Source organism: Nicotiana sylvestris, chromosome 8 (assembly GCF_000393655.2).
Source record: "Nicotiana sylvestris chromosome 8, ASM39365v2, whole genome shotgun sequence".
Lineage (NCBI taxonomy): Eukaryota > Viridiplantae > Streptophyta > Magnoliopsida > Solanales > Solanaceae > Nicotiana > Nicotiana sylvestris.
Window position 1 is genome coordinate 164,533,206 of NC_091064.1, and position 16,626 is coordinate 164,549,831.

At 44.0% G+C, this 16,626-nt stretch overlaps 1 protein-coding gene across 1 annotated transcript; it reads right to left on the reverse strand.

Moving 5' to 3' along the window:
• Positions 1-13,752: 13,752 nt before the first annotated feature.
• Positions 13,753-16,626, reverse strand: LOC138875947 (uncharacterized). The gene is made up of 5 exons (XM_070154827.1): positions 16,161-16,626; positions 15,643-16,078; positions 14,757-14,877; positions 14,322-14,570; positions 13,753-14,256 (listed from the first exon to the last, which is right to left on the reverse strand). Exons 1-5 carry the CDS (start codon positions 16,624-16,626, stop codon positions 13,753-13,755), a joined length of 1,776 nt encoding a protein of 591 aa, XP_070010928.1.

A 16,626-nucleotide genomic window follows, 5' to 3' on the forward strand; every position in this document is an offset into this window, starting at 1 on the left:
TTAGACATAAAGAGTTGTGTAACAACAGTTGCAGCTCCCAAGGGTATGATCGCTTTCAGATTTAAGTTAATTTGGTAAGTATGCGATAAGGACTCTGCATATAAGGTTGATTTGTGGATCAACATCTCAATAATAATTAATCGTACATATGAATTCAATATAGCTGCAAGCGCATACTATCATGACATGGTTTACCACTAAGTTCTATTCCATTTCGTTGCTTGCAAATTATAGTGGCACCTTTGTTTTGGAGCACTTTGTTAACAGACCTTTTGACCTTTTGTTTTGTGGATAGGAAAATATGAATCAGGCAATAGAAATTGTATTTTGTTTGGAATAAAACAGGAACATGTTCGAGTTATTCTTGTTTCTGGTGTGACATAATAGCATTCTTGAGGTACTTTATGCAGATAAACGGGCTAGGACTGCAGTTATACTTAATGTATTCCTCCAGATGTTGGGTTGAATTGTTGAATTCTCATTCCATAGTAACTATTTTACGTATTTCAATTTATTATTACTTAATTGAATAAACACTAGACATATTATTCTTTATCCAGGTATCGTATAAATTTTCTTAACAGTTAAGGATGTCTATGTTATTTATTCATATAAAATGATATTAATCAGAGGTATAATGGTATTTTGACGTTCTGAGAAGTTTTATTAATTTACTTCTCATGTGTTGTCTGACGACCCAAAGGGTCATCACCGTAGTTCTTCCTTGTTCCGCGCTTTCGAGGCCTTGAAAACCTCACTTTTAGTTGTCTCGATTTGTGTGCGCATTTCGGGCGCGTAGCCGGAAAGTCTTTATGTTAGAATATGTGAATCATGTGAAAAATTTGATGGATTTTGATATTAACATGCATAATATTGACTTCGTTCAACATTTTGGGTAAACGGACCCGGACCTGTAATTCGACGGTCCCGGAGGGTCCATAGAAAAATATGCGACTTGGGCGTGTGCCCGGAATTAAATTCTGAGGTCCCAAGCCCGAGAAATGAAATTTTGTGTGAAATTGTTTTCTGAAATTAATTAAGGAAAATGAAGAAGAAAATTGATCAGAAAACTGTGGTATCGGGCTCATATTTTGGTTCTGACGCCCGGTACGAGTCTTAAATATGTTTTAAGCACTATCTGTAAAGTTTGGCTAAAAACGGACGTCATGTGACGTGTTTCGGACTTAAAATGGGGAATTGGAGTTTTATGAAAGTTGAAAGAAAATCATGTGTTTTGAAGCTTAATTTTATGTATATGATGTTATTTTGGCAATTTGATTGCACAAATGAGACTGTAAGATGTTTTTAAGATCATATGTATGTTTGGTTTGGAGCCCCGAGGGCTCGGGTGAGTTTTGAGTGGGACCCGGGAGGTCATAGACTTAAAAAAATGCAGGTTCAGGTGTTGCAGGCCCAGCGCGGCCACGGCCGTTTCCGCACTGTCCGCGCTGGCAGCCATGTGGCCTCAGTGCTTTTCTGTGCGGTCCGCGTGGTGGGGGTTCAGAGGGTCGGTAGCCAGGTCGACCAGCGCGGCCGCGCACCAAATCAGTGCGGTCCGCGCTGGGTGGGTTCAGAGAGCCCACTTTTTCCCTCCCTCGGCGCGGCTGCGATGCATTTCCGCGCGGTCCGCGCTGGCATCCACGTGGCCGCTGTACATTTCTGCACGGTCCGCGCCAGCCCCCAGCATATATATAAATTCGGGATTTTCAGTCATTTTACCCACTTTTCAAAACCCAAAACCTAAGAGGCGATTTTCCAAACAACTTTTCTTCTCCAAAACGATTGGTAAGTGATTTCTAACTTAATTTCTTTATTCCTTGACATCTTTTAACATGATTTCAAATTCAAATCAAAGATTTTCATGGGGTAAATTGGGTGTTTTGGGTAGAACCTAGGTTTTCTACAAATTGAGAAGTTGGACCTCAATTTGAGGTCTGATTTCAAAACAACTCATATATTTGGATTCGGGGGAGAATGGGTAACCGGGTTTTGGTCCGAACCTCGAGTTTTGACCACGTGGGTTCGAGGTGTATTTTTGACCATTTTGGGAAAAACCTTGTTAATTTTATTTTTCATGCATGGGGATTGATTCATTTAGTAATTATTAATGTGATTAAGTAACTTATGACTAGATTCTAGCGGATTGGTGGTGGAATCAAGAGGTAAAGCTATACTAGAAGCGTGAGTTGAGTTTGGAGCATTCGAGGTAAATGTTTGTTCTAACTTTGGCTTGAGGGAATAATATTAGGATGTTATCTGCTACTTGCTAATGTGGAGTACGGTGTATAGGCATGGTGACGGTTATCTATGCACCAGAGTCTAGCATGACCGTGAGTCTTAATTGCTTTTAATTTGAATAACGTGACACAATCCCCTTGTTTATTTGATGAGTTTCATATAATGTGAACGGTTGGGGTAAAATTGTGATTGGTGTACTTTTGGAGCGTTAGATCGAACATGAATGTGTTAGTTGAGGAAGAAGGGATTTAAAAAGAGAATGTGTTGTGATTACTCCCTTGCCGGGATATGTAGACCGATATACATACTCTCCCTTGTCGGGATATTTTGGGCTGTTAGTTGTACCCTTGCCGGGTTGGAGTGATATGTTGTTGATTTCCCCTAATGGGACTCTCCTTACAAAATCAGATGTTTCGAATTATATTATGGGACCGTGTGGCACGCCGTCCACTTATATATGATATTATGGGATCGTGTGGCACGCCGTCCACTTATATATGATATTATGGGATCGTGTGGCACGCCGTCCACTTATATATGACATTATGGGATCGTGTGGCACGTCGTCCGCTTATATATGATATTATGGGATCGTGTGGCACGTCGTCCACTTATATATGATATAATGGGATCGTGTGGCACGCCGTCCACTTATATATGATATTATGGGATCGTGTGGCACGCCGTCCACTTATATATGATATTATGAGATTGTGTGGCACGCCGTCCACTTATATATGATATTGTGGGATCATGTGGCACGCCGTCCAGTCTATATATATACATGCCGTCCACTATATATATATATCATGGGAACCGGAGTTTCTTCTGTTTATTTCCGATATTTCAGTTTTATCTGTTACTCCCCGATAGCATGTCCCCTCATAGCTTTACTTTGTATTATCTTGTTATTGTTTTCTTGCACTTGTATATATATCTGTACAGGTTAATTGTGGTAGGTCATGTCTAGCCTCGTCACCACTTCGCTGGGGTTAGGCCAGGCACTTACCAGCATATGGGGTCAGTTGTGCTGATGCTACACTCTGTGCATTTTTGTGCACAGATCAGGGAGAAGCTTGCAGACCACAACAGTAGGACTTCTGGGAGCTATCTTCAGTCCAGGGACTCTCGAGGTAGCCTAGCTGGCGTTCGCAAGCCAAAGTCCCTTTCCATGTTTTTCGTTTTTTCATTTTTTATCAAACAAACATGATGTATTTCCTTTCAAACATTGTTTGTAGTATTCTGTAGTAGTCCGTAAGCTAGTGACACCAGACCTTGGGTAGTGATGTGTATTAAACTTCCGCACTTTTGGTTTTCAGTTGCTTTAGATTTAAAGTCTTCCGCTTAAATTTTGTCTCGTTTATTATATTGTTTGAAAGAAAGCAGGAAAGGTGTTTTAAATATTTGGATTGCCTAGCTCCGATAGTAGACGCCATCACGACACCCGATGGTGGGTGGGTCGTGACAAGTTGGTATTAGAGCTCTGGGTTACTTAGGTCTCACAACTCACGGACAGCTCGGTAGAGTCTGAGGGATCGGTAAAGAGACGTTTGTATTTATCCCGCAAAGGCTACTGAGTTAGGAAAACTTCACCTTGTTCATTCTTGTCGTGTGATTCTGTTTCTCAAGTACTGATTGTCTTTCCACTCTTTTCTTTCGCAGATGGCGAGGACACGTGCTTCCTCTTCTACCGTGCAGCAGCCCGAGCCCCCAGCAGCAGCTCCTATTAGGGGCAGGGGGTGAGGCCAAGGCCGTGCCAGAGGCCGAGGCCGGGGCAGAGCTCAGCCCTGAGCGGCAGTCCCAGAGGTGGAGTCTCATGTTGATTACGACAAAGGGGTCCCAGCTCTAGCAGCTCCGGTGGGCCCAGCTCAGGTCCCATAGGGTTTCATAGCCACTCTAGTGCTTCAGGGCGCTTTGGTCCGATTGGTAGGCTTTATGGAGGGCATTTCTAGAACGGGTTTGCTTCCCGTAGCTCCAGCCATATCTCAGGCTGGGGGAGGAGTTCAGACTCCCGATACTCGTACTCCAGAGCCGGTAGCTCCTCAGGCTCAGGTTCCAGCAGTCCAGCCAGCCGTGGCAGTTCAGCCAATTGTGGCAGCCCAGCCAGGTATTGCGGCTCAGTCCAGTGATGGTGCGGCTATGTCCGCGGATGCCTTGTGGAGGCTTGATCGTTTCACCAAGCTCTTCACAACCACATATAGTGGCACCCCCTCAGAGGATGCTCAGGATTTCATATTCAGCTGTCATAAGGTTCTACAGACTATGGGCATTGTAGAGACCAATGGTGTCGACTTCGCCACTTTTCGCCAGGCAGGATCCGCCAAGACTTGGTGGAGGGATTTCTGTTTAGCCAGGCCGGCAGGGTTGCCATCATTGAACTGGGATCAGTTTTCAGAGTTATTTCTAGGGAAGTTTCTTCCAGTTACTCAACAGGATGCTCTTCGCAGGCAGTTTGAGCGTCTCCAGCAGGGTCCTATGACGGTCACCCAGTATGAGACCCGGTTCATTGATCTTGCTCGTCATGCCATTATGATACTCCACACCGATAGAGAGAGGGTGCAGAGGTTTATTGATGGGTTGGCCCAGCCGATCCGTGTTCAGATGGCCATGAGTGCCGGTAGTGAGATTTCATTTCAGGAGGCGGCAGATGGTGCCCGCCAGATAGAGATGGCACTTGCTTAGGGAGGTGGTCATGGGTCTGATAAGAGGCCCCGTCATTCTGGTAGATTCAGTGGTACCTCGTCTGGAGGTAGGGATTCTTATGGTAGAGGCCATCCTTCGAGGCCCTTTCAGTCAGCTCTCCAGGCTTCTCATGGTACACCAGGTGGTCGTGGTTCTCATTCACAGTATTCTGACCAGCAGCTCTTCAGTTCACCATCAGCACCTATCAGTGCACCACCACTTCGTTATTCTCAGTAGCCGAGGCTTTGTTATACTTGCGGCGATGTGGGTCACATTGCCAGATATTGCCCTCGAGCTTCCAGCAGCTCGCAGTAGCAGGGTCCTCGCCCGATGATCCAGGTGCCAGTTGCCCACAGCTTGCCCAGCTAGCTAGAGGCGGGAGTAGAGGACATAGAGGTTGAGGTAAAGGTCTTAGAGGTGGAGCTCAGACCGCTAGAGGTAGGGGTCAGCCAGCAGCAGATCGTCCCAGGGATATGATTCAGGAAGGTGGGGCCCAGCCCCGTTGTTATGCCTTGCCAGCCAGGCTAGAGGCTGAGTCATCAGATGCTTTGATTACAGGTACTATTCTGGTCTGTGATAGGGATGCTTCTGTGCTATTTGATCCCGGATCTACGTATTCATATGTGTCGTCCTATTTTGCACCCTATTTGGTTATGCCTAGTGAGGCCTTGAGTATTCCTGTATATGTGTCTATGCCAATGGGGAATTCTATAGTGGTGGACCGGGTTCATCGTTCATGTGTAGTGGTATTCAGGGCCTTGAGACCCGTGTTGACTTGTTGCTCTTGGATATGGTGGATTTCGACGTCATATTAGGGATGGATTGGTTGTCCCCGTATCATACGATCTTGGATTGTCATGCCAAGACCGTGACCTTAGCCTTATCGGATTTGCCCGGTTTAGAATGGAGAGGGACTCCTGGTCATTCTTCTCGCAGCGTTATTTATTATGTGAAGGCTCGACGCATGGTCGAGAAGGCGTGTCTAGCTTATCTGGCTTATGTTCGCGACTCCAGCGCTAAGGTCCCGTCTATTGATTATGTTCCTGTTGTTTGGGAGTTTCCCGAGGTCTTCCCTTTAGACCTGCCGGGCATGCCGCCTGACAGGGATATTGATTTTTGTATTGATCTGGCTCCGGGCAACCAACCCATTTCCATTCCACCGTATCGTATGGCGCCGCCAGAATTGAAAGAGTTAATGGGTCAGCTTCAGGATTTGCTTGAGAAGGGTTTCATTAGACCCAGTGTTTCGCCTTGGGGCGCACCAGTGCTATTTGTGAAGAAAAAGGATGGTTCGATGAGGATGTGCATTGATTACCGGCAACTGAACAAGGTGACGATTAAGAACAAGTACCCACTGCTGAGGATCGATGATTTATTCGACCAGCTTCAGGGTGCAAGGGTGTTTTCAAAGATAGATTTGAGATCTGGCTACCACCAGCTGAGGATTAGGGCATCTGATGTCCCTAAGACAGCATTTCGCACTCGGTATGGGCACTATGAGTTTTTGGTCATGTCATTTGGATTGACTAATGCCCCAGCAGCGTTCATGGAGTTGATGAACCGAGTGTTCAGACATTATTTGGACTTGTTCGTGATAGTCTTCATTGATGATATTCTTATATAGTCCCGCAGTCAGGAGGAGCATGAGCAGCACCTCAGAGCGATTCTTCAAACCCTGAAGGGTAGTTTGTTGTATGCTAAGTTCTCAAAGTGCGAGTTTTGGCTGAGTTCGGTCGCATTCCTGGGTCATGTCGTATCAGTAGCAGGTATTCAGGTAGACCCGAAGAAGATAGAGGCAGTCAAGAACTGGCCTCGACCAGCTTCAGCTACGGAGATTCGGAGTTTCCTGGGGTTAGTAAGTTACTACCGTCAGTTCGTTGAGGGGTTTTCATCAATTGCAACCCCTATGACCTGATTGACCCAGAAAGGTACCCAGTTCAGATGGTTAGATGAGTGTGAGGCGAGCTTTCAGAGGCTCAAGGCAGCTCTGACCACGACACCAGTGTTTGTTTTGCCCACAGGTTCAGGGCTCTATATAGTCTATTGTGATGCATCTCGTATTGGACTTGGTGCAGTGTTGATGCAGGATGGCAAGGTCATTGCCTATGCTTCGAGGCAGTTGAAGGTTCATGAGAAGAATTATCCAGTGCATGATTTGGAGTTGGCAGCCATTGTTCATGCATTGAAGATTTGGAGGCACTATCTGTATGGTGTGGCGTGTGAGGTGTTCACGGATCATAAGAGTCTTCAGTATTTTTTCAAGCAAAAGGAGTTGAATTTGAGGCAGAGGAGGTGGTTGGAATTGTTGAAAGATTATGACATCATTATCTTATATCACCCGGGAAAGGCCAATGTGGTGGCCGATGCCTTGAGTAGGAAGTCATCCAGTATGGGCAGTCTTGTTTATATTCCAGTCGGCGAGAGACCGCTTGCTTTGCATGTTCATGCTTTGGCCAATCAGTTGTGAGGTTGGACATTTCTGAGCATAGTCGAGTATTAGCTTGCACGGTCGCTCGTTCTTCGCTATTGGAGCGTATCCGTGATCGGCAATTCGATGATCCCCATTTGTGTGTCTTGAGATACACGGTGCAGCGTGGAGGTGCCAAGAAAGTAACCTTAGATGATGATGGCGTATTGATATTGCAGGGGCGAGTTTGTGTGCCCAATGTTGATGGGATTCGAGAGTTGATCTTAGCGGAGGCCCACAGTTCTTGGTATTCTATTCACCCGGGCACCGCGAAAATGTATCTGGATCTGAGGCAGCACTATTGGTGGCGCAATATGAAGAAAGACATCGTTGTGTACTTGGCTCGGTGTTTGAATTGTCAGCAGGTTAAGTACGAGCATCAAGACCTGGTGGTCTATTTCAGAGGTTTGCACTTCCCAAGTGGAAGTGGGAGAGGATTACGATGGATTTCGTTACTGGGCTTCCGATGACTTGGAAGAAGTTTGATGCAGTTTGGGTCATTGTTGATAGGCTGACCAAGTCAGCGCATTTTGTTCCTGTTGCAGCCACCTATTCGTTTGAAAGGTTAGCCGAGATTTATATCAGGGAGATTGTTCGCCTTTATGGGGTGCCGCTATCTATCATTTCGGATCGGGGTACGCAGTTTACCTTGCATTTCTGGAGAGCGATTCAGCGAGAGTTGGGCACCCAGGTTGAGTTGAGTACAACATTTCATCCCCAAACGTACGGTCAGTCCGAGAGGACTATTCAGATTCTTGAAGACATGCTCCGAGCCTGTGTCATTGATTTTGGAGGCTCGGGGGACCAGTTTTTGCCTTTAGCAGAGTTCGCCTATAACAACAGCTACCAGTCCAGCATTAAGATGGCTCCGTATGAGGCGTTGTATGGTACGCGATGTCGGTCTCTGGTTGGATGGTTTGAGCCGGGAGAGGCTCGATTATTGGGTACGGATCTGGTTCAGGAGGCCTTGGACAAGGTCAGGATTATTCAGGATAGACTTCGTACAACTCAGGCCAGACAAAAGAGTTATGCAGACCGCAAGGTTAGAGATGTTGCTTTCATGGTTGGGGAGCGGGTATTCCTCCGTGTATCGCATATGAAGGGCGTGATGAGATTTGGGAAGATGGGCAAGTTAAGCCCTAGGTTCATCGGTCCATTTGAGATTCTTGATCGTGTGGGAAAGGTGGCTTATAGATTTGCCTTGCCACCTAGCTTGTCAGCTGTGCATCTCGTGTTTCATGTATCTATGCTCCGGAAGTATCGCAGAGATCCATAGCACGTGTTAGATTTCAGCACTGTCCAATTGGACAAGGATCTGTCATATGAGGAGGAGTCGGTGGCTATTCTAGACCGGCAGGTTCGACAGTTGAGGTCGAAGAGCTTTCCTTCGGTGCGTGTTCAGTGGAGAGGTCAGCCTCCTGAGGTATCGACCTGGGAGTCCGAGTCCGATATGCGGGGCCGTTATCCTCATCTATTTCCCGACTCAGGTACTTCTTTCTTTTGTCCATTCGAGGAAGAACGGTTGTTTTAGAGGTAGAGAATGTGACGACCCAAAGGGTGATCACCGTAGTTCTTCCTTGTTCCGCTCTTCTGAGGCCTTGAAAACCTCGCTTTTAGTTGCCTCGATTTGCGTGCACAGTTCGGGCGCGTAGCCGAAAAGTTTTTATGTTAGAATATGTGAATCATGTGAAAAATTTGATGGATTTTGATATTAACATGCATAATATTGACTTCGGGCAACATTTTGGGTAAACGGGCCCGAACCTGTGATTCGACGGTCCCAGAGGGTCCGTAGAAAAATATGGGACTTGGGCGTGTGCCCGGAAATAAATTCCGAGGTCCCAAGCCCGATAAATGAAATTTTGTGTGAAATTGTTTTCTGAAATTAATTAAGGAAAATGAAGAAGGAAATTGATCAGAAAACTATGGTATCGGGCTCGTATTTTGGTTCTGATGCCCGGTACGAGTCTTAAATATGTTTTAAGCACTATCTGTAAAGTTTGGCTAAAAACGGACGTCATGTGACGTGTTTCGGACTTAAAATGGGGAATTGGAGTTTATGAAAGTTGAAAGAAAATCATGTGTTTTGAGGCTTGATTTTATGTATATAATGTTATTTTGGCGATTTGATCGCACAAATGAGACCGTAAGATGTTTTTAAGATCATATGTATGTTTGGTTTGGAGCCCCGAGGGCTCGGGTGAGTTTTGAGTGGGGCCCGGGAGGTCTTAGACTTAAAAAAATGCAGGTTCAGTTGTTGCAGGCCTAGCGCGGCCGCGGCCATTTCCGCGCGGTCCGTGCTGGCAGCCACGCGGCCGCAGTGGTGGGGGTTCAGAGGGTCGGTAGCCAGTTCGACCAGTGCGGCCGCGCACCAAATCAGTGCGGTCCGCGCTGGGTGGGTTCAAAGAGCCCACTTCTTCCCTCCCTCGGCGCGGCCGCGGTGCGTTTCCGCGCGGTCCGCGCCAGCCCCCAGCATATATATAAATTCGGGATTTTCAGTCATTTTACCCACTTTTCAAAACCCAAAACCTAAGAGACGATTTTCCAAACAACTTTTCTTCTCCAAAACGATTGGTAAGTGATTTCTAACTTAATTTCTTTATTCCTTGACATCTTTTAACATGATTTCAAATTCAAATCAAAGATTTTCATGGGGGAAATTGGGTGTATTGGGTAAAACCTAGGTTTTCTACAAATTGAGAAGTTGGACCTCAATTTGAGGTCGGATTTCAAAACAAATCATATATTTGAATTAGGGGGAGAATGGGTAAACGGGTTTTGGTCCGAACCTCGAGTTTCGACCACGTGGGTCCGGGGGTGTTTTTAACCATTTTGGGAAAAACCCTGTAAAATTTATTTTTCATGCTTGGGGAGAGATTCATTTAGTAATTATTAATGTGATTAAGTAACTTATGACTAGATTCGAGCTAATTGGTGGTGGAATCAAGAGGTAAAGCTATACTAGAAGCGTGAGTTGAGTTTGGAGTATTCGAGGTAAGTGTTTGTTCTAACTTTGGCTTGAGGAAATAGGATTAGGATGTTATCTGCTACTTGCTAATGTGGAGTACGGTGTATAGGCATGGTTACGGTTATCTATGCACCGGAGTCTAGCATGACCGTGAGTCTTAATTGCTTTTAATTCGAATAACGTGACACAATCCCCTTGTTTATTTGATGAGTTTCATATAATGTGAACGGTTGGGGTAAAATTGTGATTGGTGTACTTTTGGAGCGTTAGCTCGAACATGAATGTGTTAGTTGAGGAAGAAGGGATTTAAAAAGAGAATGTGTTGTGATTACTCCCTTGCCGGGATGTGTAGACCGATATACATACTCTCCCTTGTCGGGATATTTTGGGCTGTTAGTTGTACCCTTGCCGGGTTGGAGTGATATGTTGTTGATTTCCCCTAATGGGACTCTCCTTACAAAATCAGATGTTTCGAATTATATTATGGGATCGTGTGGCACGTCGTCCACTTATATATGATATTATGGGATCGTGTGGCACGCCGTCCACTTATATATGATATTATGGGATCGTATGGCACGCCGTCCACTTATATATGATATTATGGGATCGTGTGGCATGTCCTCCACTTATATATGATATTATGGGATCGTGTGGCATGTCGTCCACTTATATATGATATTATGGGATCGTGTGGCATGTCGTCCACTTATATATGATATTATGGGATCGTGTGGCACATCGTCCACTTATATATGATATTATGGGATCGTGTGGCACGCCGTCCACTTATATATGACATTATGGGATCGTGTGGCATGCCGTCCACTTATATATGATATTATGGGATCGTGTGGCACGCCGTCCACTTATATATGATATTATGGGATCATGTGGCACGCCGTCCACTTATATATGATATTATGGGATCGTGTGGCACGCCGTCCACTTATATATGATATTATGGGATCGTGTGGCACGCCGTCCACTTATATATGTTATTGTGGGATCGTGTGGCACGCCGTCCACTTATATATGTTATTGTGGGATCGTGTGGCACGCCGTCCACTTATATATGATATTGTGGGATCGTGTGGCACGCCGTCCACTATATATATATATATATATATATATATATATATATATATATATATATATATATATATCATGGGAACTGGAGTTTCTTCTATTTATTTCCGATATTTCCGTTTTATCTGTTACTCCCCGACAGCATGTCCCCTCCTAGCTTTACTTTGTATTATCTTGTAATTGTTTTCTTGCACTTGTATATATATCTGTACAGGTTAATTATGGTTGGTCCTGTCTGGCCTCGTCACTACTTCGCTGGGGTTAGGCCAGGCACTTACCAACACATGGGGTCGGTTGTGCTGATGCTACACTCTGTGCATTTTTGTGCACAGATCAGGGAGCAGCTTATGGACCACAGCAGTAGGACTTCTGGGAGCTATCTTCAGTCCAGGGACTCTCGAGGTAGCCTAGCTGGCATTCGCAGGCCGAAGTCCCTTTCCATGTTTTTCGTTTGTTCATTTTGTATCAAACAAACATGATGTATTTCCTTTCAGACATTGTTTGTAGTATTCTGTAGTAGTCCGTGAGCTAGTGACACCAGACCTTGGGTAGTTATGTGTATTAAACTTCCTCACTTTTGGTTTTCAGTTGCTTTAGATTTAAAGTCTTCCGCTTAAATTTTGTCTCATTTATTATATTGTTTGAAAGAAAGCAGGAAAGGTGTTTTAAATATTTGGCTTGCCTAGCTCCGATAGTAGGTGCCATCACGACACCCGATGGTGGGAAATCTGGGTCGTGACACGTTGCACTCATTTACATGTGCATTTACCCATGACTCAGATGGCGTTATATATGCGTATATATGTATATATATGTATATGTAATATGGAAAAAGGTTACGGCGTTATATACGCACCACCACCTGATCAACAGGTATACGTTGATGATTTTGCCCACGGTGGGACCAGATGGCGTTATATACGTGTATATATGTAAATATATATATATATATATATATATATATGATTTATATAGGATATGGGAAAAAGGTTACGGCGTTATATACGCACCACCACCTGATCAGTTGGTATACGTTGATGATTTTGCCTACAGTGGCACCAGATGGTGTTATATATGCGTATATATGTAAATATATGTATATGGGATATGGGAAAAAGGTTACGGTGTTATATACACACTACCACCTGATCAGATGGTATACGTTGATGATTTTGCCCACAGTGGCACCAGATGGCGTTATATACGCATATATATGTAAATATATGTATAAGGGTTACAGCATTATATACGCACCACCACCTGATCAGCTGGTATACGATGATGATGTTGCCCATAGTGGCTGAAATGAAATGATGGGATGCCCTCAGAGGCTTGATGATGTTATGTACGTACAGAGCTATGCATTACATGACATTTATATGCATATGCATGACATTAAAGATATTTCATGATTTTGATTTACAGAGCCATCCAGATTTACAGCCTGAGTCATTTACTCCACGTTTTCTTCCATATCTTTTATATACTTATTTACACGCCTTAGATACTCAGTACATTATTCGTACTGACGTCTTTTGTTGGGGACGCTGCATTCATGCATGCTGGTATAGATAATTAATTTGACGAGCCTTCATCATAGATGAGATTGGCATTCAGTGAAGGATCATTAAGACTCTATCTCATTCAGATGTAGCCGGGTCTATGAGTCACATGTCAGAGTTTTTCTATAGGCTTATGGGTAGGTCGGTACCCTGTCCCATTTTATGTCAAATAATCTTAAAGGTTTTGTAGACACATGGTTACTATGTATAGTATTTAAGAGACCTTGACGACCCATATGTATTCATGTTTTATGAACGATGGTTCATTGATATAACATTTGCCCACTTACAATTTTACATTACGAGTTGTGGCCATGTTGACCCATGATTGTCATAAAAAGGAATGAATGAGTTACAAAGTGGTTCGTTTGGGTCACTAGGGCACCGGGTGCCAGGCACACCTCCCTAGGTACTTTGTGAGTGACACCATACTTTGTGAGTAAGGTATCAAAAGGCTTGTTGCAAAAATGCGATCATCCATCACTAATAATAGCTTTACGAGTACCAAATCTTGTAAAGATGTTCTTCTTCAAGAATTCCACCACACTTCGAGCTTTGTTGTTGGGTAAAGTCACGGCCTCAACCCATTTTGATACATAGTCCACAGCTACCAAAATGTACGTGTTCCCACAAGAGCTTACGAATGGTCCCATAAAATCAATACCCCACACATCAAAGATGTCAATTTCCAAGATGGTGCTGAGGGGCATCTCATTCTGCTTATAAATCCCACCGCCCCTTTGACATTAATCACAACGCTTGACTAAATCACTAGCATCCTTGTAGAAAGTGGACCAATAGAATCTACAACTCAACACTTTTGTTGCCTTTCTAGCTCCACCATGGTGACCACCATACGGTAAAGAGTGGCAAGCTTCAAGAATTTCCACTTGTTCCTCCTTCGGAACACATTTTTGAATCACACCATCGGTGCAAATCCGGAAGAGGTATGGTTCATCCCAATAATAGTCAACGCAATCCCGTTTGAGCTTCTTCCTTTGGTTTGAAGAGAACTCATTCAGTATAATGCCACTCACAAGATAGTTTGCTAAGTCAGCGAACCACAGCATCCCGGTCATTGAAATGGCTAGCAATTGCTCGTCGGGAAAGGAATCATTGATCTCTAGGCCATCATGTGGCCTCCCCTCTTCTTCCAATCGAGACAAGTCGTCCGCCACTTGATTTTCACTACCATTTCCGTCTTGGATATCTAGATAAAACTCTTGAATAGAAGCAGCCACCGTATTAACCTGGCCTTAAAATCTTTCTTGCTTATCAAATACCGAACCGTCGCATGGTCTATGTGAACAATCACCTTTTTACCCATCAAATACGGGCGAAACTTCTCCATAGCGAAGACAATAGCAAGTAACTCTTTTTTGGTCACTGTGTAATTGACTTGGGCATCATTCATGATCTTGCTAGCATAGTAGACCGGATGGAAGATTTTGTTGATTCTTTGCCCCAAAACTGCTCCAACCGCCACATCACTAGCGTCACTCATGAGCTCAAAAGGTAAGCTCCAATCCGGTGTGGTGATAATAGGAGTAGTAGTCAACTTGAACTTGAGCAATTAAAATACCTTCATACAATCTTAGTTGAAATGGAACTTAGCATCCTTCTCCAAAAGCTTACAGAGGGGTTTCACCACTTTGGAAAACTTCTTGATGAATTGTCTATAGAACCCGGCATGACCCAAGAAGCTCCTCACTCCCTTCACATATGTAGGGGGAGGTAGTTTGGATATCACCTCAATTTTGTCCTTGTCGATCTTAATACCATGCTTTGAAATTTTGTGGCCAAGGACTATGCCCTCCTCGACCATGAAGTGACATTTCTCCCAATTCAACACCAAGCTCGTTTCTTCACACCTTGCCAATACATTATCTAAATTTTTCAAACAATTATCGAAAGAATTCCCAAATCATCCATAAAGACCTCAAGAATATCCTCCACCATGTCGGTGGAAATAGCCATCATACACCGTTGAAAAGTTATCGGTGCATTACACAACCAAAATGGCATCCGCGAGAATGTAAAAGTACCATAAGGACAAGTGAAAGTGGCCTTTTATTGATCTTCCGGAGCAATAAGAATATGATTATACCCGGAATACCCATCGAGGAAACAATAGAAAGCACGACCGGCCAACCTATCAAGCATCTGATCAAGGAAGGGGAGTGTAAAATGATCTTTTCTTGTAACTTTGTTGAGCTTGTGATAATCAATACACACCCTCCATCCGCTTACTGTTCTTGTAGGAATCAACTCGTTCTTGTCATTGGTAACCACAGTCATGCCCCCTTTCTTTGGGACACATTGCACTGGAGAAGTCTATGAACTATCAGAAATGGGGTAAACAACCCCGGCATCCAACCACATTATGATCTCCTTCTTGACCACCTCTTATATTGCTTCATTTAGCTTCCTTTGATGTTCAATAGAGGGTTTTTCACCCTCCTCCGGAATAATCTTGTGCATGCAAAGGTAGGGCTTATGCCCCGGATATCCGCCAATGTTTATCTGATTGATCTTTTCCTCCTTTGTAGCACCTCTAATGTGGACTCAACCTGCTGGTTAGTCAACAAGAAGAAAGAATAACCGGTAAAGTAGAAGAATGGCCAACAAATTCATACCTGACATATGGAGGTAACCACTTTAACTCAGAAGTGGGAGGCTCCTCGATTGAGGGCTTTGTTGGAGGAGTCTTCCGATTTTCAAGATCCAAGGATAGCTTGTGAGGCTCATAAGTGTACGACCCCATTCCTTGCAATGCATTCATACACTTCACATAGCCTTCTTTCTCCTCATCATCATCAAGGTTAAGCAAAATGACTTTCAAATTATCCTCAACATTCATTGTGGTACTAGCATCATTAATAATTACATCGTTCACAAAATCCATGAACGAACTAACTTTATTGCTATTAGGTTGCCTCATAGATTTGCACATATGAAAGGCCAAATTTTCATTACCCACCCGAAAAATGAGCTCACAAGCTTCCACATCAATGAGAGCCTTCTTCGTAGCAAGGAAAGGTCTACCCAGAATAATAGGCACCTCATAGTCCACTTCACAATCAAGAATCACAAAGTCTTTCAGGAGGATGAACTTGTCAACACGAACCAACACATCATCAATAATACCCAATGCCTTCTTCATTATACGATCCGCCATTTGCAACCTCATGGATGTGGGTGTTGGTTGCCCCAATCCCCAAAGTTTTGAACATCGAGTAGGGAATTAAGTCGATACATGCCCTAATATCACATAAAGCTTTGGCAAAGTCGGCACTTCCAATTGTACATGGGATTGTGAAAGCACCTGCATCTTCTAATTTTGGACCCATTGATTGTACAATAGCACTCACTTGATGTGTTATCTTGATAGTCTCACAATTCATCGATCTTTTCTTTGTCACTAAATCCTTCATGAACTTTGCATATCCTGGCATTTGCTCTAAAGCCTCAACCAATGGTACATTGATAGGAAAATTCTTCATCATGTCAATAAACTTTTTGAATTGGTTCTCACTATTTTGCTTAGCAAGCCTTTGAGGGTATGGAGGAGAAGGCCTTGGCATTGGTGCCTTAGCCTTTGGCACTACCGGTTTCGACAT

Bases quoted from the DNA above. Each gene is read 5' to 3' on its own strand.
- LOC138875947 (XM_070154827.1), bottom strand. From the start codon at position 16,626: ATGTCGAAACCGGTAGTGCCAAAGGCTAAGGCACCAATGCCAAGGCCT. The intron at 14,878-15,642 runs GTATGAATTTGT...TGTATTGGCAAG, and splicing joins TGGTTACCTCCATATGTCAG to GTGTGAAGAAACGAGCTTGG. The intron at 14,257-14,321 runs GTGATTGTTCAC...TTTTAAGGCCAG, and splicing joins CGTATTTGATGGGTAAAAAG to GTTAATACGGTGGCTGCTTC.